Source organism: Pogoniulus pusillus, chromosome 5 (assembly GCF_015220805.1).
Source record: "Pogoniulus pusillus isolate bPogPus1 chromosome 5, bPogPus1.pri, whole genome shotgun sequence".
Taxonomy (NCBI): Eukaryota; Metazoa; Chordata; class Aves; order Piciformes; family Lybiidae; genus Pogoniulus; species Pogoniulus pusillus.
Window position 1 is genome coordinate 18600253 of NC_087268.1, and position 25119 is coordinate 18625371.

The 25119-nt window shown below is 44.7% G+C and overlaps 1 protein-coding gene across 7 annotated transcripts in view; it reads left to right on the plus strand.

The window, feature by feature from the left end:
* The window catches only part of STXBP5L (syntaxin binding protein 5L), a 307500-nt gene that overhangs the window by 213653 nt on the left and 68728 nt on the right, over nt 1-25119 (plus strand). For 4 of the 7 annotated variants that reach the window (XM_064143383.1, XM_064143384.1, XM_064143388.1 and 1 more), the window contains exons 17-19: nt 4573-4698; nt 13131-13282; nt 14930-15001. In XM_064143383.1, the coding sequence (XP_063999453.1) occupies nt 4573-4698; nt 13131-13282; nt 14930-15001 (350 nt within the window). The remainder of the gene's footprint in view (nt 1-4572; nt 4699-13130; nt 13283-14929; nt 15002-25119) is intronic. The other 3 variants (XM_064143386.1, XM_064143387.1, XM_064143389.1) reach the window with 1 other exon arrangement.

The window sequence follows — 25119 nt, forward strand, 5'->3', positions numbered from 1 at the left end:
TCACAGAATCAGTCAGGGTTGGAAGGGACCACAAGGATCAGGTAGTTCCAAACCCTCTGTCATGGCCAGGTACACCCTAACCTAGAGTAGGCTGCCCACAGCCTCATCCAGCCTGGTCTTAAACACCTCCCGGGATGGGGCCTCACCCACCTCCCTGGGCAACCCATGCCAGGCTCTCACCACTCTCATGATCACAGTATCACAGTATCACAGTATCACCAAAGTTGGAAGAGACCTCACAGATCATCAAGTCCAACTCTTTACCACAGAGCTCAAGGCCAGACCATGGCACCAAGTGCCACGTCCAACCTTGCCTTGAACAGCCCCAGGGACGGCGACTCCACCACCTCCCCGGGCAGCCCATTCCAGTGTCCAATGACTCTCTCAGTGAAGAACTTTCTCCTCACTTTGAGCCTAAATTTCCCCTGGTGCAGCCTGAGGCTGTGTCCTCTCGTTCTGGTGCTGGCCACCTGAGAGAAGAGAGCAACCTCCTCCTGGCCACAACCTCCCCTCAGGTAGTTGTAGACAGCAACGAGGTCACCCCTGAGCCTCCTCTTCTCCAGGCTAACCAATCCCAGCTCCCTCAGCCTCTCCTCGCAGGGCTGTACTCAAGGCCTCTCACCAGCCTCATCACTGCTGGCTCATGTTCAGGCGGGTGATGAACAACTTTCTCCTCACATCCAGTCTCAATCTCCCCACCTCCAGCTTTGCTCCATTCCCCCTAGTCCTGTCACTCTCTGAGAGCCTAAAAAGTCCCTCTCCAGCTTTATTGGAGGCCCCCTTCAGATCCTGGAAGGCCACAAGAAGGTCACCTGGGAGCCTCCTCTTCTGCAGACTGAACACCCCAACTCCCTCAGTCTGTCCTCATAGGAGAGGTCCTGCAGCCCTCTGATCATTCTTGTGGCCCTTTTCTGGACACTCTCCAGCATGTCCACATCCCTCTTGTAATAGGAGCTCCAGAACTCCAGGTGGGGTCTCAGCAGAGCAGAGTACAGGAGGAGAATCACCTCCCTCGACTTGCTGGCCACACTTCTAATGCAGTGCAGGCTCTGGTTGGCTTTCTGGGCTGCAAGTGCACACTGCTGGCTCATAGAATTGTAGAATCATAGAATCAACCAGGTTGGAAGAGACCTTCAAGATCCAATCTATCACCCAGCCCTGTCCACTCAACTAGACCATAGCACTATGTTCATGTTGAGCTTCTTGTCTGCCAGCACCCCCAAGTTCCTCTCCTCAGCATTGCTTGGCATCCTGTTCATTTGTCCACTTCATTCATTCATACAGTTGAACCTCTGACCTCAGTTTAATCATAAATTAAAACCATTGAAATCAATAGAGAAGGTACAGAGGAGTTAATAAAAAAAATCCCCATGTGAAATTTGTTTATGACACTTAAATCAGCAAGAATGCAGTTGATTATTTCTGTGGCTAAGGTTTTCTCTTAAGCAATTCTTATTTGGTCTGTGAAGGAGAGGAATTGTTGATCTTGGATAGAGAAAAGCTGCAATGAGCCAGCAGAGGGTCTGCTGGTTAGTTTTCAGAAGCTTGCATAACTGCATTGAATTTCACACTAAAGTGGCCAGATGAATTTTTTCCTGTTTTACACAAAGTCAATGTAAACTTGTCTTGACACTAAAGTGACTTTTCAAAGTTAAAGTAATTGCAGCACTGGAACTGCTGGCATATTCCCCTTCCATTTGGATAAAAAAAGTACTGTGTACACTCTCATCCTTTTCAGTCAGGAAAGGCATTTAAATAACCACTTTTCCCCTCCACCTCAAATCCTAGCTGGCTTCACATTCCTCATCTGTTCAAAAACTTCTGTTGTAAGCAAAATTATGATGAAAAAATGAAAGTAGTTCTGGAAACGGCAAAAAAATGGAAAGAGAAAATGCAGTCACCCCTGTGCTGACTGGGGTGGAGGAGGTAGAGGTGTTGGGAATGAAGAAATAAAGTTGGGGAAAAAGGGGAAGTGAAGGGCAGGTATTTATCACCATCAAACTTTATCGTAATTGGCAATAAATAAAATTACTTTTCCCCAAGGTAAATCTGTTTTGTCTGTCACTGTAATTGGTAAATAATCTCCTTTCCCTATCTCAACCCATGAGCCTTACTTTGTTCCCCTGTCCTGTTGAGAAGGGGGATTGACAGAGCAGCTATTTGGGAACCTGGCAGCCAGCTGAGGTTAACCCACCACAGATATAAAACTCTTATTAAGAAAATAGTCCTTAAGTTTTAAGAACTTTTCTAAAAAGCATATTCAAGTGCTTCTACTGCTAACACTGAGTTGGAGATTTTATCTCCGACATGACAGTGCCCTGGACAGAGGCACTGAGTGCAGCCTCAGCAAGTTTGCTGATGACACCAAGCAGTGTGGTGCAGCAGACAGGCTGGAGGGCAGGGACGCCATCCAGAGGGACCTGCACTGGCCGGAGAGGTGGGCACAAGCCAACCTCAGCAGATTCAACAAGACCAAGTGCAAGGTCCTGTATTTGGGGTGAGGCAATCCCAAGCACAAAGACAGGCTGGGCAGAGACTGGCTGGAAAGAAGCCCTGAGGAGAGGGACTTGGGGGTGCTGGTGGACCACAATCTCAACGTGAGCCAGCAGTGTGCACTTGCAGCCCAGAGGGCCAACCAGAGCCTGGGCTGCATCAGGAGAACTGTGGCCAGCAGGTGGAGGGAGGTGATTCTCCCCCTCTACTGTGCTCCGCTGAGACCCCACCTGGAGTACTGCATCCAGTGCTGGAGCCCCCATTGCAAGAGGGATGTGGAGATGCTGGAGCATGTCCAGAGAAGGGCCACTGGGATGCTAAGAGGGCTGGAGCACTTCTGCTATGAGGACAGATGGTAAGAGTTGGGGGTTGTGGGAAGCTTTCTCCTGCAACGTGGTATGGTATGTAAACATCAGACCCTGTGATGAGAAGTGTCCTTGGAGCCTCACAGTCTCCCAGGGGCCTAGGCTGAGAACTATGAGCAACCCACGCACAGCTGCCAGGGGGTGGAATCTGCCCGCCCCTGAGGCAGGCAGATCTCCAGGGGGCTGACCCCCGCCAGCCCCCTGGGTGGGAACCACAGGTTGTTTACCACAAGGTAACCTATCTCTGCCTTACACATAACTTGGGGCCAATCTGTACTGTCCACTTCTGCCAGCCCCAGGCTGGTTGTGCACACCTCCTCTGAGGCACTATATAAGCCATTGTATTGCCTTAATAAAGTGTACTGATGTACTGATGCATAGCAGCTGCTGTCTCGAGTCGTCAGTACCCCGATCTCGCCTCTCGCCAGCCTCCGTACCCCAACAGGGGATGTTCGGTCTGTAGAAGAGGAGGCTCACAGGTGACCTCCCTGTGGCCTTCCAGTATCTGAAGGGGGCTTCCTAAAAAGCTGGGGTGGGACTTTTTAGGCTGTCAAAGAGTGACAGGACTAGGGGAATGGAGCAAAGCTGGAGGTGGACAGATTGAGTCTGGAGGTGAGGAGGAAGTTGTTCAGCATGAGAGTGGTGAGAGCCTGGCATGGGTTGCCCAGGGAGGTGGTTGAGGCCCCATCCCTGGAGGTGTTTAAGACCAGGCTGGATGAGGCTGTGGACAGCCTACTCTAGGTTAGGGTGTCCCTGGGCATGGCAGGGGTGTTTGAACTAGATGATTCTTGTGGTCCCTTCCAACCCTGACTGATTCTATGATTCTATGATTCTATTCTTTGATCTCCTGGTATTGTAGGGTACATCCATGTCCAGCCTTTTCTTGTGCTCTATTTCAGACCATGAAAAATGTGAGTATTGCACAGTCCTCTGTTAATCATAAAATCTGCCAGAATTAGAACACTGTTTGCTTTGTCCATTGTCCATTGTCCTGCTACACTTATTGTTTAGAACTTTTGCCCTGCTGTCATTCATTGGCTATGTTTTACTTCATTTTACTTCCATTTTCTGCATCTATGTTCATTTATCCAAGATTCCTGGTAGCTCTATTTGGTAGCAGAGCTTCCATCCCAACAGATGCAGTAAGTATAGCTACAAAAACACCCCTGAAATACTGTTTGAGTATCCTCAGTTGCTTCTGGATAAAAAATAGTTGCTTTTTTCCCCCCCTGTCCCTTGATGTTTTGAGCTCTGTATGCCAAGGCTTCTTGGAAAGCTTGCTGAGTCACATCATAGTCATATTCAGGAGACAGTCTGCATCATCAAGAACCCTCAAAAATCTCTATGATCCAGTATATGGGATAATAGTGCTTAGGTTATTTACAGTAGAAATACATCTACAGAGAAGTGCTTACAGCAGAAATAGGCAAAAACTTGCAGTACTTCAGAATGAATTGTCTGTGTCTGTATTAACTACCTGCATCTGTATTATCTGCAGTTCTTCAGGATGAATTGGCTTTGTCTGCATTAACTACCTGTGTCTGTATTAACTACCTACTCTCCTTCCTCTTCTGATTCTTAGTCTTCCTTTGGGTACCGTCTTTCATAGGGGTAGAAGATTAGATGTGGTAGATAATGTCCTGCTATGACTCTGCATGTCCCAGTCTGCCTGCCTCTTTCTTTGTTTTTATTTTATACTTCTTCCTCTTCTTAGTGTTAAGATGCGCCCTGTGCGGATGCCTCCCGGATACCAAGCAGATCTTGTTATTCAATTGGTGTGGGTGGATGGTGAGCCTCCACAACAGATTACCAGCCTTGCTGTAAACTCTGCTTATGGACTGTAAGTACCTGGAAATTCAAATTGCATTGATTTGTTGCTTATTGGACTAAAATCATGCATTTTCCAATTACTCTTTGGCGTTTCCTGCAGAAATTGAAGTAAAACAGTCAAAGAGTGCCAAACCACAGATACTTGGAGGGAAATTATTTGAACTCATATAAAGATTGCAACACGAGATGTTAAACTGTCATTCTTGCTGCTATTTTCACTATTCCTGTTTAAAAGACTGAATCTTTTAATGTTATTCCATACATCTTTTCAAATCAAATTACCCTTGAAATCTGTCATTTTTAAAGTTATTTGGAAAGGATCACCAAGGTGCAATATATTTCAACATAAAATGGGGGTGTGATGAATTGTTAAATGTATTTCTCATGACAGCACATATTAATGTAAAATTGTCTTCTCATTTTTATGTCTGTGCTAATCTCTTGCAAGAGAACCACTGTCCTAAAATGGAAAATTACATAAGGAGCATTCAGCTGCTAAATTCTGTATGGAAACACAAGTGAACATTATTTCTGTGTGTGCTTTTTCTCTCAGGTTCAATTTATTTGCCAGTTTTTAATGTTTTCTCTCATTAAAAGTCACCTAGGTACAGTGAATTGGTTTTCCCTGTACAAAAGAGCTATAGGCTATAATTACTGTTAGTTGTTTGACTCCTCCTGATTATCAGTAAGTCATTTGATTTTCATAGAATCACAGAATGAATCAACCAGCTTGGAAGAGACCTCCACAATCATCCAGTCCAACCTATCCCCCAGCCGTGTCCAATCAATTGGACGGTTGCACTAAATGCCTCTAAACCAGGTTTGAAGAGACCTCGAAGATCATCCAGTCTAACCTAGCACCCAGCCCTGTCCAATCAACCAGACCATGGCACTAAGTGCCTCAGCCAGGCTTTTCTTGAACACCTCCAGGGACAGTGACTCCACCACCTCCCTGGGCAGCCCATTCCAATGCCAATCACTCTCTCTGCCAACAACTTCCTTCTAACATCCAGCCTAGACCTCCTCTGGCACAACATGAGGCTGTGTCCCCTTGTTCTGTTCCTGGTTGCCTGGCAGAAGAGACTAAGCCCCACCTGGATACAGCCTCCCTTCAGGTAGTTGTAGACAGCAATGAGGTCACCCCTGAGCTTCCTCTTCTCCAGGCTGCACACCCCCAGCTCCCTCAGCCTCTCCTCACAGGGCTGTGCTCCAGGCCTCGCACCAGCTTTGTTGCCCTTCTCTGGACACGTTCCAGTACCTCAACCTCTCTCTTGGATTGGGGAGCCCAGAACTGGACACAGCACTCAAGGTGGGGCCTGACCAGTGTTGAGTACAGGGGAAGAATAACCTCCCTTTTCCTACTGGCCACACTCTTCCTGATCCAGGCCAGGATGCCATTGACTCTCTTGGCCACCTGGGCACACTGCTGGCTCATATTCAGCCCAGTGTCTACCAGTCCCCCCAGGTCCCTTTCTTCCTGGCTGCTCTCCAGCCACTCTGCCCCCAGCCTGTTGTGCTGCTTGGAGTTGTGGTCAAAGTGCAGAACCCTGCCCTTGGCCTTGTTAAATCTCATCCCATTGGCCTCTGCCCACCCATTCATCCTGTCAAGGTCCCTCTTCAGACATTCTTCAGAGACATTGGGAATGTTGTGCAGAGCCTTTACATTTATACAAAAATATTTTCATGGCAAGCTCTTTTGTCAAATAGTTTCCTGAGTTTCCAGACAGTTTCCAATTCACGAACTCTGGAAGATTTCCAGACACTTTCCCGTTCATCATGTCTAGAAGTTTCTTTTATTTTACCATACTTGACTGCATTTGTCACTTGTGCAAGTTGTTAGGTTTTGCCAAATTCGCACCCTTGCAGGTCTCACGCATTGCAATAGCATTTGATTTTAGAATTAATCACACTATTCTCTCACTTGTAAACCACTCCCATAGATTGCACTTCTCCTGGTACTCAGGGTGAATTCCTAAACATATGTGATTCAATCATATTCCTGAAATTATTTATTTCCTGGAAGCAGAAGTCATTCACAAGACAGCCTCCTTTAAAACACCACATACTGAAGTCTGTGTTTCAGAAAGAAATGCATTAATGCCAAATAACCTCAAAATAAGATGCCTCAAGAAGTAACCAAAGAAAGACCTCTGTTTCTTCCATTTTATTTCTGCAGTGTCTCTTCTCTCTCCCTCCCTCTCTGTCTGTTACAACTATGACAAGGCACAATCATACTTTTCATCAGAATTTAGTTTTCTCCCATTACTTAGCCTCACAATGTTTGATATGGATTTGATGAGATCTCATCGAAAGATACCCATATGTCATAGCAACTGATCCAATTTGTCACTCAGAACTCATACAATAGAATCATAGAATCAGTCAGGGTTGGAAGGGACCACAAGGATCATCTAGTTCAAACACCCCTGCCATGCCCAGGGACACCCTAACCTAGAGTAGGCTGCCCACAGCCTCATCCAGCCTGGCCTTAAACACCTCCAGGGGTGAGGCCCCACCCACCTCCCTGGGCAACCCATGCCAGGCTCTCACCACTCTCATGCTGAACAACTTCCTCCTCACCTCCAGACTCAATCTGTCCACCTCCAGCTTTGCTCCATTCCTCTAGTCCTGTCACTGTGCTAGTTTGAAGCAGGGTAGAAGGTTTTGGTGAGAAGAACTAGATCATAGGCTGTGAAAGGAAAACAATGGTGATGTCAACTTCCCTCAGAGTCTTGCTGAAGAAGAAAGGAAAACATTAGATAACACTCTCGCCATTTTTCACACACTCTGCTTTGGGCTTCTGACTGAGCTGCATCTCCCTAACCTCACCTTCCACTCACCTTTGCTTCTTAACCTCTTGGCTGAACCTCTATTCTTCTTTAGGACTGGGGTAAGGTTGAGAGGGGCAGGGGGAAGGTGCAGGGGTGTTTGAGAGCCCCTCCTGGGACTCAGGTTTCTGGGAGGGGAGTTGTGTTTCTGTATTACCTTTTACCTTGTATATTTCTGTATATAACTGTATATACTGCATATATCTGCTTGTATATTGTGCTAGCTGTAAATAAATAGCTTCACTTATATTCTCAGAGCCAGCTGAGTCTAGTCTGGGTATTTCTAATGTGTGGGGGGGCAGGGAACATCCAAACCATTACAGTCACTCTCTGACAGCCTCAAAAGTCCCACCCCAGCTTTTTAGGAAGCCCCATTCAGATACTGGAAGGCCACAATAAGGTCACCTGTGAGCCTCCTCTTCTACAGACCGAACACCCCCAACTCTTTCCATCTGTCGTCATAGCAGAACTGCTCCAGCCCTCTTAGTATCCCAGTGGCCCTTCTCTGGACATGCTCCAGCATCTCCACATCCCTCTTGTAATGGGGGCTCCAGCACTGGATGCAGTACTCCAGGTGGGGTCTCAGCGGAGCACAGTAGAGGGGGAGAATCACCTCCCTCCACCTGCTGGCCACAGTTCTCCTGATGCAGCCCAGGCTCTGGTTGGCCCTCTGGGCTGCAAGTGCACACTGCTGGCTCACGTTGAGATTGTGGTCCACCAGCACCCCCAAGTCCCTCTCCTCAGGGCTTCTTTCCAACCAGTCTCTGCCCAGCCTGTCTTTGTGCTTGGGATTGCCTCACCCCAAATACAGGACCTTGCACTTGGTCTTGTTGAATCTGCTGAGGTTGGCTTGTGCCCACCTCTCCGGCCAGTCCAGGTCCCTCTGGATGGCGTCCCTGCCCTCCAGCCTGTCTGCTGCACCACACTGCTTGGTGTCATCAGCAAACTTGCTGAGGCTGCACTCAGTGCCTCTGTCCAGGGCACTGACAAAAACGTTGAACAAGACTGGTCCCAGTGAAGAGTCATAGAATCATAGAATGGTTTAAGTTGGAAGAGACCTCAAAGATTTATGAGGATGATGAGGATAAAAAGAGTGTTGGTAGCATTTACAGAGATTCTGCACTAAAGTTAGTTTTAAGTCAAATATAGAAAACATGGTGTAGTAAGAGGCGTTTGAATTTGCACTGTTGTTGTAGATGGTGTCTTAATTTGCCAGGTTTATAAAAGCTGACCTCATTTTTGCCTCTTAGCTTTTCTCTCTACTATATGGAACTTTTCCTTTTTTAATGGAGCAGAAGAGGAAAATGTACAACAGGGGAAAATACTGTATCTGCCCTGCTTCCCCTTCCTGCCTCTTGTTGCTTCTTTCCTCCTTTACTGCTTGTCCACACAAAAAATCATGTATCTCCTTTAAGGCATCTATCTCCTTTAAGACATATATCTATCTCCTTTAAGACATTTTGGAGCTATAATAACAGGTCAAGTAGAGGTGAGTGCATGAGTGACTTTTAGTGTGAAATGAGTACTTAAATATTTTGCAGGGCTTTAAACTGACCACTTTAATTACTTTTTACATAAAGTGGTGGAACTTGATCACAAATAGCACAAATCTTGTTGAGCATAGTTGAGGATTTCAAGTTTCCTTGTGGCTGTATCTGTGTGATGGTTTGGAGGTTACCTGCCTCCCCGCCCCTTATGAAATCACCCAGACTAGACTCAACTGAGCTGGACATTAAGAAGGAAGCTTTATATTTACATCTTAGCGCAATATACAAGCAGATATTTACAATCTATACAGCTATAGACAGAAATAGACAAGTTAAAAGGTAATACAGAAACACAACAGCCCTCCCAGAAACCAGAGTCCCCAAGGAGGAGCTCCCAACCACCCTTCCACCTCCTTTCCACCCCTCTACCTTGTTCCAGACTTTGCCTTATGTGCAAGGAGAGTTTGAAGGATTGGATGTGTACAGATTTTTGCTAACAGGACATGAAATGATAAATATGAGCAACCCGTGCTGGGAAGTGTCCTTGTGTCCATCTTGGACTTAAGATACCAGGCGCTGGGTGGCACCCCCCACATGCAGCTGCAGGGGGTGGAGTGCCAGCTGCATGTGGGCCGGGTTAGGCAGCCCCAGGGGATGGACCCTCAGATTGTTATGGTAATATCAACCTATGTGTACCTCACATGTAACCCTGGACCAACCGTGAGCTATCCACATGTACCAATCCTAGACTAAGTGACTAAGTTAGCTGTGCATGCCTCTTCTAAGTAAGTGTATAACTCACTGTAATGTGGAAATAAAGTGGAGAATGACCATCTAACCATATTGGTGAACTAAGAGTAATTTTATCCCAGGTGCAACGCAATTGGCCAGAGGTATTAGGAAGCAGAAGGATTAGTCACACAGACAGCAGATTAGGGAGAAAAGTACATACACCAGCTGCACTCAGAGAGCAACTCTGTTGTCTATGTTTGTGTTCTTCTTTTTATACATCTCAGCAAGCCTATCAGTGAAGCAGACATCACCATTGTTTCCTTTTCGCAGCCTATAATCTAATTCCTCTCACTAAAATATCCCAGTTAGCCTCAAACTAGCACAATCTGCAGTCTGGAAGCTCAAACTGAAGTCTGAAAGAAGAGACCTGTGTAGCATCATTGTCAGTATATAATCTTTCTGTTTAAATCAAATCTCCAACAATGCAGCATCATGAGTTTGATGTATGGGTCCTTTCAGCAGTCATATGCTCTGTGAATTTATTTGCCATGGTTTAAATCAGAAAGAAAGGAGTTTGGTTTACTTGTCCATTTTTATGTGAAATCTTAACTAGATTTAATGCTTTAGTGAAACTCTGAAGCAATGATATTATCTGCTGAGATAAATGGATTACAGACTTTCTTACAGGTCTTGCATATAGATGTGTTTAGCATCTTTTTGTTTATTCTTTTTCCTTAGATAGATGCATTGTCTTCTTCATTCCTGCCCTCAACCTCCACCCCTTCCCAGCTGGGAGAAAAGCAAGACTAGAAAACCCTTTTATGGGAGATGTGATGGTTTAGGTGTTACTCATCCCACCACCACTTAAGAAAATCACACAGACTAGACTCAGACAAGCTGGAAATTAAAGAATGAAGCTTTATATTTCAGCTTAGCACAATATACAAGCAAGTATTTACAATCTATACAGCTATCGACAGAAATAGACAAGTTAAAAAGTAATACAGAAACACAACAGCCCTCCCAGAAACCAGAGTCCCCAGGAGGGGCTATCAACTACCTTTCCACCCCTCTACCTTATCCCAGTCTTTGCCTTATGTTCAAGGTGAGTTTGGAGAATTGGCCAGGGAGATTAGAAAGCAGACAGCTTAGTTAGACAGCAGGTCAGAGAGAGAAGGTAGGCAGCCAGAGCCAGAGAGCAACTCTGTTATCTATATTTGTGTTCTTGTTTTTATGCATCTCAGCAAGTCTATGATTGAAGCAGACACCACCATTGTTTCCTTTTCACAGCCTATCATCTAATTCCTCTAACTAAAATATCCCATCTAGACTCAAACTGGCACACATTCTTTCCCATAGCTTAGTCCTCTTCCTTCTACTTAAGGTGTCTAACCTTAAGAGGAGGAGAAAGCACAGCTTCTTCCCTCTTTCTGCAACTGCTATAATTCGGAAAATAGTAGAAACCATAGAGAAGAATTGGGGCAGAATTCTTCAAAAGGCAGTTTCTAGGCATCAAAGACTGCAGTCCGGATTTTAGGCATCATCATGCCAGTTGAGAATCATGCTTGTGAATCCAATGCCATGAAAACACCCAAGGGCTACGGACTGTTGTGGCAAGAATCTATACTATAACAAAGCTGAAAACATTGGAAGCAGAATTGTTAATAGTATAATTAGTATATTCACAGCTTAATGTAGTTCAACTGTCATTGATATTAAAATAACTGTTTATACATGTATTTGTATTAGTATTTAAATTTGTTTTTCTGTTTTCTATGTCTATAGAAATATATATTTTTAAACCCAGCCAGCACAGGTTTAGGAAGAGCAGATCCTGTCTGACCAACCTGATCTCCTTTGATGATCACGTTCCCTGCCTGGTGAATGTGGGGCAGGCTGTGGATGTAGTGTACCTGGACTTCAGCAAAGCCATTGACACCATCTGCCATGACAAGCTCCTGGCAAAGCTGGCAGCTTGTGACTTGGACAGATTCACCCTGATATGGGTCAAGAACTGGCTGGAGGGCCAGGCCCAGTGAATGGTGGTGAATGGTGGTGAATGATGCCACATCTAGTTGGCAGCTGTCACTGGTGGTGTGCCCCAGGGATCAGTGTTCAGAATTTTATTGATGAGGGCATTGAGTCCAGCATCAGTAAGTTTGCAGATGACACCAAGCTAGGAGCAGCTGTGGATCTGTTGGAGGGTAGGCAAGCCCTGCAGAGAGACCTTGCTAGGCTGAATGGGTGGGCAGAGGCCAATGGAATGAGATTTAACAAGGCCAAGTGCAGGGTTCTACACTTTTGCCACAACAACCTCAAGCAGCACTACAGGCTGGGGACAGAGTGGCTGGAGAGCAGCCAGGAAGAAAGGGACCTGGGGGGACTGGTAGATACTAGGCTGAATATGAGCCAGAGAGTAGCTGAGCATGAGGCAGCAGTGTGCCCAAGTGGGCAGGAGAGCCAATGGCATCCTGGTTTGGATCAGGAGCAGTGTGGCTAGTAGGATGAGAGAGGTTATTCTTCCCCTCTACTCAACACTTGTCAGGCCACACCTTGAGTCTTGTGTCCAGTTCTGGGCTCCCCAATTCAAGAGAGACATTGAGATACTGGAACATGTCCAGAGAAGGGCAATGAAGCTGGTGAAAGGCCTGGAACACAGCCCTGTGAGGAGAGGCTGAGGGATCTGGAGGTGTTTAGCCTGGAGAAGAGAAGGCTGAGTGGTGACCTCATTGCTGTCTACAACTACCTGAAGGGAGGCTGTAGCCAGATGGGGGTTGGTCTCTTCTTCCAGGCAAGCAGCAAGAGAACAAGGGGACACAGTCTCAAGTTGTGCTGCGGGAGGTCTAGGCTGGATGTTAGGAGGAAGTTATTGGCAGAGAGAGTGATTGGCATTGGAATGGGCTGCCCAGGGAGGTGATGGAGTCGCCATGCCTGGAGGTGTTCAAGTGAAGCCTGGCTCAGGCAGTTGGTGCAATGGTCTAATTTGACACAGCTGTGGGTGCTAGTTTTGACTGGATGAGCGTGGAGGTCTCTTCCAACCTGGTTGATTCTATGATTCTATATATAACCACTGCTTTAAGATCTGTGCCCAGATTTCTAGGCTTACTTCACGTCATTATTACTACAATTATATTGCTCAGTTAAGCAATATCTAAACACAATTGCAATGTGCTTAGCACAGAAAGGTCAAGTGGGAGGTCTGCCTTCTGGGACATCAATTACTATGTTTCAGGACACAGTTTTATGAATTCAGGATTACAAGTTTGTAAGAACTACAAAATGTAAGCTTTGAGTAATTTCTGAAGAAAATGTCTGTGCAGAATTCATTATAACCCTTCTTATTTGTGCCACTGAGTTACCTGTTGCTAATACTTTTGAGGAACATCTCTTCTCAGAGTGGCATTTGGCAACTGCAGTGGTTTGGCTGTTGTGGACTTCATGCAGAGGACAGTACTTCTGAGCATGGGAACCCTTGACCTCTATGGATCAAGTGATCCATACCAGCGTCAACCCCGTTCACCTCGCAAAAGCAAGCAGTTTGCTGCAGGTAGGAAATCAATTATTGTGTTTATGAGCCTGATAAGTTCTTTGGGGTTATTTTGCCTGTGGCTTTTTATAGTGCTTTTGAAATGCATGACTATTTGACGACCAGTGGAGTTTCTATAACTTGACAAAAGAAACATGACACGCTTTAGGTACCAACATTTTTCTCAAGAACCAAATGCTTTAGAATGTCTCTTCTTTTGGGATGGAAGTCAGCAAGTAATTCCCTTAGCTGAGTCTGTGAAAAATCACAATCAGCAGGGCAGGGAATTGTTTCTCTCGCAGTTACTTGAAATGTAGTCTTTTTGGTCTCAGTAAGTTAATAGGAATAGTTAAGACTTCAGTTTAACAGTGACTTCATACGAGTTAAGACTTCAACTTAAACTTGAGTCTTCTGCCAAATGCTGTTCATTGGTGTTTGAAGAGGCAGTTGTGTTTGAAGAAGTATGACACTGAGGCGCATGTTGTGTAGGTAGCACAAACAGCTCAAATAAGGCACTTTTCTGTGAATTGAAGATCTTTCTGTATGCTTACAAAATCCAGCTATTCCCCTTTTTAACATTTGGTGCTAAGGGGCTCAAATTTGGAAATCATAGGTATTATTATGTGTTGTGTGATAGAAATATTAGTCTATCAATGCAGCTAAATTTTACCATACTTTTTTTTTGTTATCTACACAAATTACTTGTATGGGGTAAAAAAAAGCCAGATCTTCTATGTCTCAAGTGTTTTTAGTCTACATTTTCTAGAGTCAAACATAATTATTAAATGTGTTTTACATAGCTGTGAAGTTTTAGATTTAAAAAGCTGTTGGAAAATATTGAGGTTTAAATCTAACCATAAAATTATAAAAGCAGTGGGTTTTATTAATGCAGTGGTTTTATGACATCAGCATTTTCATTGCCTACTCTGCACTGAACCATTGAATGTTATTTCTTCATAGAGCCAATGGGAACTTATAAAATTTGGAATATGTTTGTACTCCAAAGAGAAAGTAAACATCAGAAAAGAAAGTGTCCATTCCTGAAAGATCACTTATCTCACTCTCTAAGCTTAGTTCTCATCTGTGCAGGCTGTTAAAGATGTAAATTTGGCACATCTGAGCAGAGAAGAGACAAGCATCAGCTTTAAGCTACCTTCAGCTTCTCTCTCTGGTTCAGAGAGCCTCACAACAGCTACCAAAGAAATTTGAGCAGCCAGTCACAAACAATGGTGCTGCAGAGCCCTGTGCATAAGGTGGAAAGTAGCTGATGTAGAAATAGCTGTTATCGGTTGCTGAACTACACCGGATCTCTCTGTGTCAAGTGACAGTCTTGGCCAGTGCTTTAAGACAACATTCCAGCTCTGCAGTACTGCCAGAATGGAACCCACTGGTGATAGGTGACCACTAAGAAGGAGTACACACTTCTAGATCACTCATTAAAACTATGCATCTCAAGAATAGCCTCAGCTGCTTTCTCACCATCCATCCCACATCCTTTATGTTTTTGATTATTCTTCTTGTGATATCTCCAATTAGAAGGTAAGCTGAAATTTCTTCACCTTGGCTGTTCTAGATGCTGGTTATAATATCACTTCCTTCCACTTTAGACTGTTTTTTCTCTCTTTCCTCTGCCTGCTGCTGATGCTGGTGTACTGGCATGTTCCAAAGACAACTTTTGCATGCGTGGCCTGTCTAACTTTTATCCAGATTTAACGAAACGGATCCGTACTTCCTATCAGAGTAAGTTCTATAAAGATTAGGCAAATAGCTTTATCATGATTGGACTATGCCTGACTTAAACACGTGTTTGTGCTTTGTAATGTGTTTTCTTTAAACACATTCAGCATGCATGCAAACTTTACACATTTTGTGATGTCGACTGTGCTTGATTTTGACAATGATCTTTATTATACAGCTATTTCAGATCTCGTTCTGAAAGCATCAATGAAATAAACTCAGAGACTTCTATGAGACAGATTGGGCCTTAAAAATTATTTTTTTCAACAGTGTTGCATTCTCGATGACATTATCTTTCTTTGGGTTTATGTTCATCTCAGTGTACATCTCCTTATATGAAGCATTTCTTGTTTTGCAATGGCATTGCCTGGTTGTAGCTAGTTCTTCCCTATTTTTCAGAAGAGCTATGTGGCTACTGAATTGGGTACTGTGAAATTTAAGAGGTTAATCATAGTTTGCTACTTGAGTGTTTGGCTTTAGAGAACCGTCCTGTGCCTCTGATGTTTCGTGAGGAATGTAAAATGGGTATAAAAAAGTCGATACATCAAAGAGAGTGATGAAAATGATTGTTTTAAATATCTTTACATTTTGAATCATAATGATCTGCAATTTAAACATTAGTATTCATCACTACAGAATACAATAAACAAAGCTATAATTAATTTGGCAAAAATCACTGTTCTGCAGATGAGCTGTGTGTATCTTAATTAACTGCAGTGCTTAGATGTAATTAGGTCTGCAGAATGCCTCTTATTCACCTCTTTTTAAAGCACAGAACCACTGGATAGGTAATTTTATATCAAATACTCAGTGAAGGCAAGACAGAGGTGTGGGAGTTGTTTTAACGTCACAGACATACAAAGTTGTGTAGGTATTAAAATATATTTGTTCACTCACACACAAAAAAAATTCTATTCTGTCTTTCTAGACTGATTACTCCACAATTGATTTCTATGTTTTTATTCCATAATACCAGGAAGTTCTTTACTGAGCTGGTGGTCAGGCACTAGAACAGGCTGCCCAGGGAGGTGGTGGAATCACCATCCCTGGAGGTGTTTAAAAGGAGAGTGGATGTGGTGCTTGAGGCTATGGTCTAGTGATGAAGGACGCTGGGATGAAGGTTGGACTGGATGATCCTGGTGGTCCTTTCCAACCATAGAGATTCATAGTGATTAGATGTTGTGCCGGGGGATTTTGGTTTAGTCAAGGACTTGTCAGTGTGAAACTAATGATTGGACTCCATGCTCTTGAAGGTCAGAGAGAGAAGTTCAGAGAATCATTGAAAACTAAAAAGCTTCTTGTTTCCAAGATCTAATCCTCACCAAGATTCATAGCCTTGTCTCCACTGCTTCTCAAGGAGCAAAAAATTGAGCTTTTAATGATCTCCGTCCTCAGAAGAAAGAGGGAGGGGAGCACAGATGCAGCAGGGTCACCCTAGAGATTCTGTGAATGCAGGAAAGGATGCTAGGAGACCTGCCTGGATGAGTGAGGATCTCCCGGACACACTGTCACACAAAAAGAAACTGTACAAGGAGTGGGAAAAAAAAAAAAGACAGCTAGAATGGGAGGTATATAAGGAAGCTGCCTGAGCATCAAGAGACCTGGTTAGAAATTATTAAGGTCAGTTTGAATTAAACATAGCCAGGGAGATCAAGGGAAATAGCAAAAAATGTTTATAGGTATGTTAATGGTAAAAAGAAGACTAGGGAAGGTGTGGGCCCCCTCAGAAAGGAAACAGGTGAACTAATGACAAATGACATGGAGAATGCTGAGGTTCTCAGTGACTTCTTTACCTCAGCCTTCACTGGCAAGGGCTTCAGCCATGCTTCCAGAGTCACAGAAGCAGGAGCTGGAAGAAAGAACTGCCCATCATGAGTGAAGGTCAGGTTAATGACCATTTGACCAACCTGAAAGTGTTAAAGTCTGTGGGACTCAACAGGATACTCCCACAGCGGTACTGAGGGAACTGGCAGATGAGGTTGCTGAACCAATCTCTATTCTATTCCAAAAGTCATGGCAGTCTGGTGAAGTCCCCATTGACTGGAAAAGAGGAAACAACCCCCACTTTCAAAAAGGGAAAGAAGGAAGAGCCAGGGAACTATAGGCCAGTCAGTCTCACCTCTGAGCCTGGTAAGGTCATGGAACAGACCCTCCTGGAGGCACTGATGAGGCAGAAGAATAACAAAGAGGTGATTTGGTATAATCAACACAGCTTCACCAGGGGCAAATCCTGCCTGACAAAGCTGGTGGCCTTCTATGAACAGGTCACAACATCAACAGATGAGGAGTGAGCAACTGACACTATCTACCTGGACCTGGGCAAAGCCTTTGGCACTGTCCCACAGGATATGCTGGTCTCCGAGCTGGTAAAATATGGGTTCAATGGATGGACAACTCATTGGATAAAAATCTGGCTTGAGGCCACACCCAAAGAATGGCTGTCAATGGGTTCATGTCCAAGTGGAGTCCAATGACAAGTGGAGTCCCTCAGGGATCAGTACTGGGGTCAGTCTTGTTCAACATCTTCATTGGCAAAATGGACTGTGGCATTGAGTGCACCCTCAGCAAGTTTCCTGATGACACCAAGATGTATGGTGTGGCTGACACACTGGAGAGAAGGAATGCCATCCAGAGGGACCTGGACAGACTGGAGAGGTGGGCTCATGACAACCTCATGATGTGCAACAAGACCAAGTGCAAGGTCCTACATATGGATCAGGTCCATCCCAAGCACAAATATAGGCTGGGCAGTGACTGGCTTGAGAGAATCCCTGAAGAAAAGCACTTGGAGATGGTGGTGGGTGAGAAGCTCCACATGAGCCAGCAGTGTGCACTTGTAACCCAGAAAGCCAAGCAGAGCCTGGGCTGCATCAAGAGAATTGTGGCCAGCAGGTCAAGAGAGGTGATTCTGTCCCTCTGCTGTGCTCTGCTGAGACCTCGCCTGGAGTACTGCATCCAGTTCTGGAGCCCGTATTACAAGAGGGATGTGAAGATGCTGGAGCATGTCCAGAGAAGGGCCACAAGGATGATCAGAGGGCTGCAGCACCTCTCCTATGAGGACAGACTGAAAGAGTTGGGGCTGTTCAGTCTGCAGAAGAGGAGGCTCCCAGGTGACTTTCTTGTGGCCTTCCAATATCTGAAGGGTGTCGCAACAGAGGGACAGGGAGACTCTTGGATGCCAAGAAAGTTCCGTTTATTGTAGCAAATCCACTATCTTTTATAGTTAATACAGTTCTGACTCCATACAGAAGGCTCTCAGTGATTGGTTCATTAAGCTTCTTGCGTATACTGCTGATTGGCTATTCCAACTCAGCTTCTTGCTAAAATTTCACAATTTCTGCTTAGCTAAGATCTCTTATCAGTACAAGAAACCATACGCTCTAACTCCTTATCAGTACAACAGACCCTGCAATAAAATTAGGTCAATGTGTCGTAAATTCCTCTTTCTTATCAATTAAGTAGGTGTCATTTTACGCAGCTCTAGCCCAAGGTTTATGGTGTAACTCCTCCAAGGTTATCAGTTGTTCCTGGCTCACAGCTCGCGACCCTACATCTCCCCCTTTCTGTTGTACAACAAAGATCTTAGCAGTAGCTCTATCAATCATTCTTTGCATGCATTGGAATATACAAGGCAATAGTAAAAGCATTACTAACACTACAATAATAACATAGCAAAATGTTTTTACAAGACTTCTAATCCATCCTGAAAGACCCCATCCCAGAAATAGTTTGTCAAGCCAGTCCCAATTATCTTCCTGTTGCAGTCTCGTCACTCCATCCCGTATCTTCTGTATACTGGCGTGGATCGATTCAGAGTGATCGGACAAGTTCATGCAGCACATTCCTTCGAAGTCTTTGCAACCATGTCCTTGAGCTAAAAGCAAGAAATCTATAGCAGCGCGATTTTGTAATGTAGCATGCCTAACACTATCTACATCCACTAATAGTCCTGACAGTGCAACACTAGTTGCATTGCTTTGTTTTGCAAGCCAACAGCCTAATTTATTCAAGGTGGCTAATGATTTGCTAGAGGCAACTCCTGGTGCAAAAATTGATGCAGCAACTATTTCTCCTCTATTCCAAAAATCAACATTATCATCGCAAGATTGATCAAAAGTGTGCGTAGCTCTTTTATCTCTAATTTGCGGGTGCCTCTGATACTGTTTCCGCCACTGCAGAACAGTGGTGTCATTGGGTGTTAAAATTGTTAACCTACCAATTGTACAGGGTCCTCCTATAATACGAGAAGGAATAGATGGCCAGTGTGATCCAAACATTAGTTTTAGACAGGGTAAAAATACCAACTCCTAACTCAATTCCCCATATACAAATTAAAAATACAGTAACATTCTTCATTTTGTCGATGATGTCTGTGCGTCAGATGAGGGTTCTATATATGGACGTATGTTCTTTGCCGGGAACCATTTGGGTCCTGAATCTGTGGAAACACAAGCATAACCCCTTCCCCATGTTATTAGAGGGAACGGTCCTTCTATTTTTCCTGATTCCGTGTTTCTTACCAAGACGGGGGGTTTTTCCTGAAATTTGAAAAGGTGATTACTTGCAAAATGCCGTGCAATAGGGGGGGTATCTTCTGCAAAGCAATTCAAAAAATTGAAAGCGTACATGGCTTTCTGTAACCGTTCTTCCGGTGTGTCTATCATACCCCCTCCCCCTTTCTGTTTTCCTAATAGTGTTTTTAGTGTTTGGTGTGATCTCTCAATGATGGATTGCCCTGTAGGCGAGTGCGGGATGCCGGTAACGTGGCGTATCCCCCATTCCATAAAAAAGTTCTTCAAAAACTGGGATGAGTAAGCTGGACCATTATCAGTTTTTATCATTTTTGGTACGCCTAAAGTGGCGAATGCTTTTAAGAAATGCCGTTTAGCATCTTTAGCTCAACCACAGGCACATAAATAATTGCAAAGTCTTGGCCGGAAAGAGATAACACTCGGCTCCTGGCTTTCATAACAATGTGTGAAAGCATTTCTGGAAGTTGCCAAATTGTCTTTGAAGACTGATGGGGTAAAAAGACCCATTCTATTATCAACAAAGGATCTTTCACCTTAACGTCCCATTGAAAAATCATCCCTGAAAATTTGTCATCGTCTTTTAAGACTATTAAGTAAACAGCTAAATCAGGATCCCACCGAAAAGCTTTTCGTTCCGAAATCGCATCATGAACCTTGCTCAATGCTGTTTCTGCAGAAGGCATCAGTTTCCTCGGGGCTAACAAGTTAGTATCCCCTTTCAATAGGTCAAACAATGGGGCTAATTCCTGATTAGAGATCCCTAAAAGAGGTCGTATCCAATTTATAGAGCCCAAAAGTTTTTGAACATCATTAAGGGTCTTAATTTGGACATCTATGTATATTTTTTGTGGCACAATTGACTGATTTGTGATCCTCCACCCCAAATAATTGTACGGTTCTTTCTTTTGGATCTTTTCTAAAGAAACATGTAGACCTGCTCCCTGAATCGCCTGCATAGTAGCTTGTGTAGCGTTTTTTAACTCGTCTTCTGATGCTGCAGCAATGAGCAAATCATCCATGTAATGATACAATATAACAGTAGGATACTCCGAACGTACAGGAGTGAGTATCTTTGCCACATACCATTGACATATAGTGGGACTATTTTTCATGCCCTGAGGTAATACAGTCCAATGATAGCATTTTAGCGGTTCTCCCATGTTAATGCTTGGCACTGAGAATGCAAACCTAGGAGCGTCCTCAGGGTGCAGTGGAATGTCAAAAAAGCAATCTTTTAAATCAATCACCATTAAATGCCAATCTCGGGGGATCATTGCTGGAGAAGGGAGACCCGGCTGTAAGGGTCCCATGGTTTCCATTGTTTCATTTATTTTTCGCAAGTCCTGGATTAAACGCCAATTTCCTGTTTTCTTCTGTATTACAAAAACAGGGGTGTTCCAAGGACTAAAAGTAGGAATCAGATGTCCTTTTTTCAATTGAATTTGGACTAGTTGTTCCAGGGCGCTAAGCTTTTCTTTTGATAAGGGCCACTGATTAACCCACACTGGGTCTTGTTTTTTCCATTTTAATTTTGGGGTCTCGCGCCCTTCTTCAGTGGCCCCTATTAAAAAAGCGATTCCAATTGTATTCCCCATTGAGACAAAACGTCTCTTCCCCACAAGACCAGTGGTATGGGCATTACATATGGTCGAATGTTAGCTATTCTACCCTCAGGTCCAACAATTTGAACAATCCCCACACTTTGATAGCTGTTTCCCACACCCCCCACCCCTGCTAATGGCTGAGAGGTATGAGTAAGTGGCCACTGACGAGGCCATTTAGCTCGAGATATTACTGTAACATCTGCTCCAGTATCTATAAGTCCTGTAACAGAAACCTGCTGACCATCCTGCTTCATTATACACTGTTTCATAGGTCGATCTTTTGATATTGTTTGTGTCCATAGAACCTGGGGTTGGCCCATGGAACCAAAAGCACCTTGTCTGGTAACACCTGTGGATGGAGAAACACTGTCCAAGGGGAACAAAATAAGTTGTGCGATCTTACTGCCTGCCGGTACCTCGCAGGGCGGTGTAGGCGTCCATGCCATGATCTTGATTTCCAAGGCATCGCTGTCGATAAAGCCGGGGAGCACAAAAAGACCCATTAAAGTAGTCGACGATCTTCCTATTACGAGGGCGAACATTCCCTCTGGCAGTGGTCCCTGAAAGACTGTCTCTAAGAGATGCACAGAAGAGTCAGTTATGACAACTGCGTACTGGGTTGACAAATCCAATCCGGCACTGCCGCTGGTTGCTCGTTCGAGACCGAGTTTATCAGCGGTAACTGTGTTGTCTGCGGCTGAGGGATTTGTGTCTGAGCGCGGCGCCGTCCCGTGCTCTGCCTCCAGTTTCCCTGCTGTGAGATCGGCTGACCTTGCTTGTTAAATTTCGAGCGGCATTGACTAGTGAGGTGTCTGCCTTTATTGCATCTGCTGCAGATGGGTGTTTTAAAGCAATTCTTTTTTATGTGGCCTCTTTGTCCACACCCATAGCAAGTCAACTTTTCTTTTGCTGCTTGTATTGGCCCCCTCATTGCCGCAAAGGCATTTGCCATTGTTTCATATTTATATTCTGAAGTTCCGAAGCGGTTACACGCCTCCATCATCTCCACCAAGGTAGGATTTGGATTTGGTAGAGACTTTAGGAGTCTTTTGCAGTCTGCATTGGCATTCTCGACTGCCAGCTTAAGCAGCAGAATATTTCTAGCTTCCAAATTATCAATCTGTTTCTCCAGAGCCCCTTGTAGTTTTGAAATAAAGTCCATGTAAGGCTCTTTAGGTCCCTGTATGATTGTAGTGAAGGCCTTCTGTGGTTTATTTACATCTGGAATTTTTAAGAAGGCTCTCTTAGCCTCTTGTGTGGTAGCGATTAAGGCTTCTCTCGGGCAGTCTCGCGCCTGAGCTGTTGGGTCCAAAAACTGCCCCGTTCCCAGGAGGTGGTCTGCGGTCATAGCCTGCAGAGCCTGATTGTTGCCGGCGGCAAATTGTTGCAGCACCTTCTCTACCCCCTGCTTCCAGGCAGATTCCCACAGCATGTATTGCGATGAGTTTAAGAGAAGACGAGCCAAAGTTTTTAAATCGAAAGGAGTAAGTACCTGACCTTCACAAACTGATTCTAACAGTCCCGTGAAGTAATGCGAGCCCAAGCCGTTCTCGGCAGCAACTCTCCTCAGTTCTTTTGTGATGGAAAAGTTAAGCGGCCCCCAGACAGGATCTCCTCTGGCGGGGTATGTTACTGGGGCCACAAAAGGATTATTTCGGCCAAACTTACGGCGTGGAGGACGCGGGGGGATCTGAATGGCAGAAGCCATGTCCACGTCCCCAGCCTCCAGAGCTTGTTTTTTAATCGTAGCCCATATCATGCCTGGGTCGTAGTCATCGGGAAACAAGTCTGGCTCTTGCTCAGGATCAAAGGGATCGGGTTCGAAGGGATTCTCACTAGGAGGTGTTGATTGAGCGGCAATAGTCGTATTTATGTGTTTGGTCTCTTTCTTTTTCTCCGGGGGGTTTAGAGCCCCACTCGGACTTTCACCGCTTAAAGGAGGAGCTGACGGTGGTGTCGCCTCCTTTCCTAGAGTCTGATGTTTAACTCCTTCGTACACTTTCCGCCATGGGGAAAGCAGCTTTAGAGCATCAGAGTCTCCCCTCGTCCCAAGGTCCCATAGTTGAACCCCCACACGATCCCAAAAATCATGCTCAAAGATGTTTACCGAGGTGACATCTGAAAATTTATCCCGGACCCAGTTTAGTATCAATTTCAGTTCATGGCCCGATATGTCCTTATTATGTTTCTTCATTAATTCTTTCATCATTTTATAAACGTCCCTTTCTTCATGGGAACTATGATTACCCATATTAAACGGTTTCTCCGAGCTCACCTGCCAATCCTGGGCGGGGACAAGACGGGTGGCCACCCTTTAAGACTTCTTCCAGTCTTCCTCCTCGGTCCTCGGAGACTTGCGACCGGCTGCCTTATTTTCGCAGTTGATAGCCTGTCGACATGTCAGGCTCCCTTCGTAATCACGTCGGGGGTCACCATTTGTCGCAACAGAGGGACGGGGAGACTCTTGGATGCCAAGAAAGTTCCGTTTATTGTAGCAAATCCACTATCTTTTATAGTTAATACAGTTCTGACTCCATACAGAAGGCTCTCAGTGATTGGTTCATTAAGCTTCTTGCGTATACTGCTGATTGGCTATTCCAACTCAGCTTCTTGCTAAAATTTCACAATTTCTGCTTAGCTAAGATCTCTTATCAGTACAAGAAACCATACACTCTAACTCCTTATCAGTACAACAGACCCTGCAATAAAATTAGGTCAATGTGTCGTAAATTCCTCTTTCTTATCAATTAAGTAGGTGTCATTTTACGCAGCTCTAGCCCAAGGTTTATGGTGTAACTCCTCCAAGGTTATCAGTTGTTCCTGGCTCACAGCTCGCGACCCTACAGAAGGGGGCCTACGAAACAGCTGGGGAGGGACTTTTTAGGATCTCAGGTAGTGATAGAACTGGGGCGAATGGAGCAAAATTTGAAGTGGGTAGATTCAGATTGGATGCTACAAAAAAGCTCTTCACCATTGTCTTGGTTCTAATTAAAATTTCCAGAGACTCAGATAAATTTGATAGAACCAATGACAATTTGTAGAGTGCCCTTCCCTCTTCGCCCTCCTTTCCCAAAGAAAGGAATTAGAAGTAGAGAGAGAGGAAAGGTAAGCACACCCAAATAAATGAATCTCACTCGTTTTGGAAGTTAAAAAGAAAAAGTTTAACAATAATTTAAAAAGGTGTCTGAGGTAGGGAAGTTACAAAGGATAGGGAAGGGTAAATAGCAAATACAAAATATATAAATACAACCTGATTCTGATGGTGATGGCTTTGTCTGCCTTGTGGGGGATGGTGAAACAAAGAGAACCCAGGAACAGATGGCAATGGTGGTACGCCAGGAGCAGAGTGATGCAGAGAATGAGGCAGAGAGCTATGCAGAGGGAGATGCAGAGAGAGAGTGAAACAGGAAGTCCCCCTGCTTTTATGGGACAGGAAGGGGGAGTGGGCTAATCGTCACCGGGTGGTGTTCAGACCCACCCCTGGGGAGTGGTCAAGACCACCTAGGGTCAGGTTCAGGGTTACTCCCCCTGCAGTGTTAACCCTATACAACCATGCTGCTGGTGAGACACTGCAGCAGGTTCCACATGGAGGTGGTTGAACTCCTATCCCTGGAAGTTTCCAAGGCCAGGCTGAATGGGGCTCTGATCAGCCTGATCTAGTGTGACATGTCCCTGCCCATGACAGGAGGGGTTAGAATTGGATGGTCACTTCCAAACTTGACAATTCTGTGACTCTGTAAAAGGTGGCCTGCTTAAAGCACATAATACAGCAGATCATAAGATTTGTTGTATAATATCTTGCTGAAAACATGCTTGTACATTTTCTCCTGCTCATGCTTGATGTCCTTGATCTCCTATGACAGTTCATGAAGGAAAAGCTGTGAATGTTGTTTACCTGGACTCCCATAAAGCATTTGACATTGTGTCCCACAGCATCCTCCTGGAGAAATTGTCTGCACATGGCTTGGATGGGTGGATCCTGCAC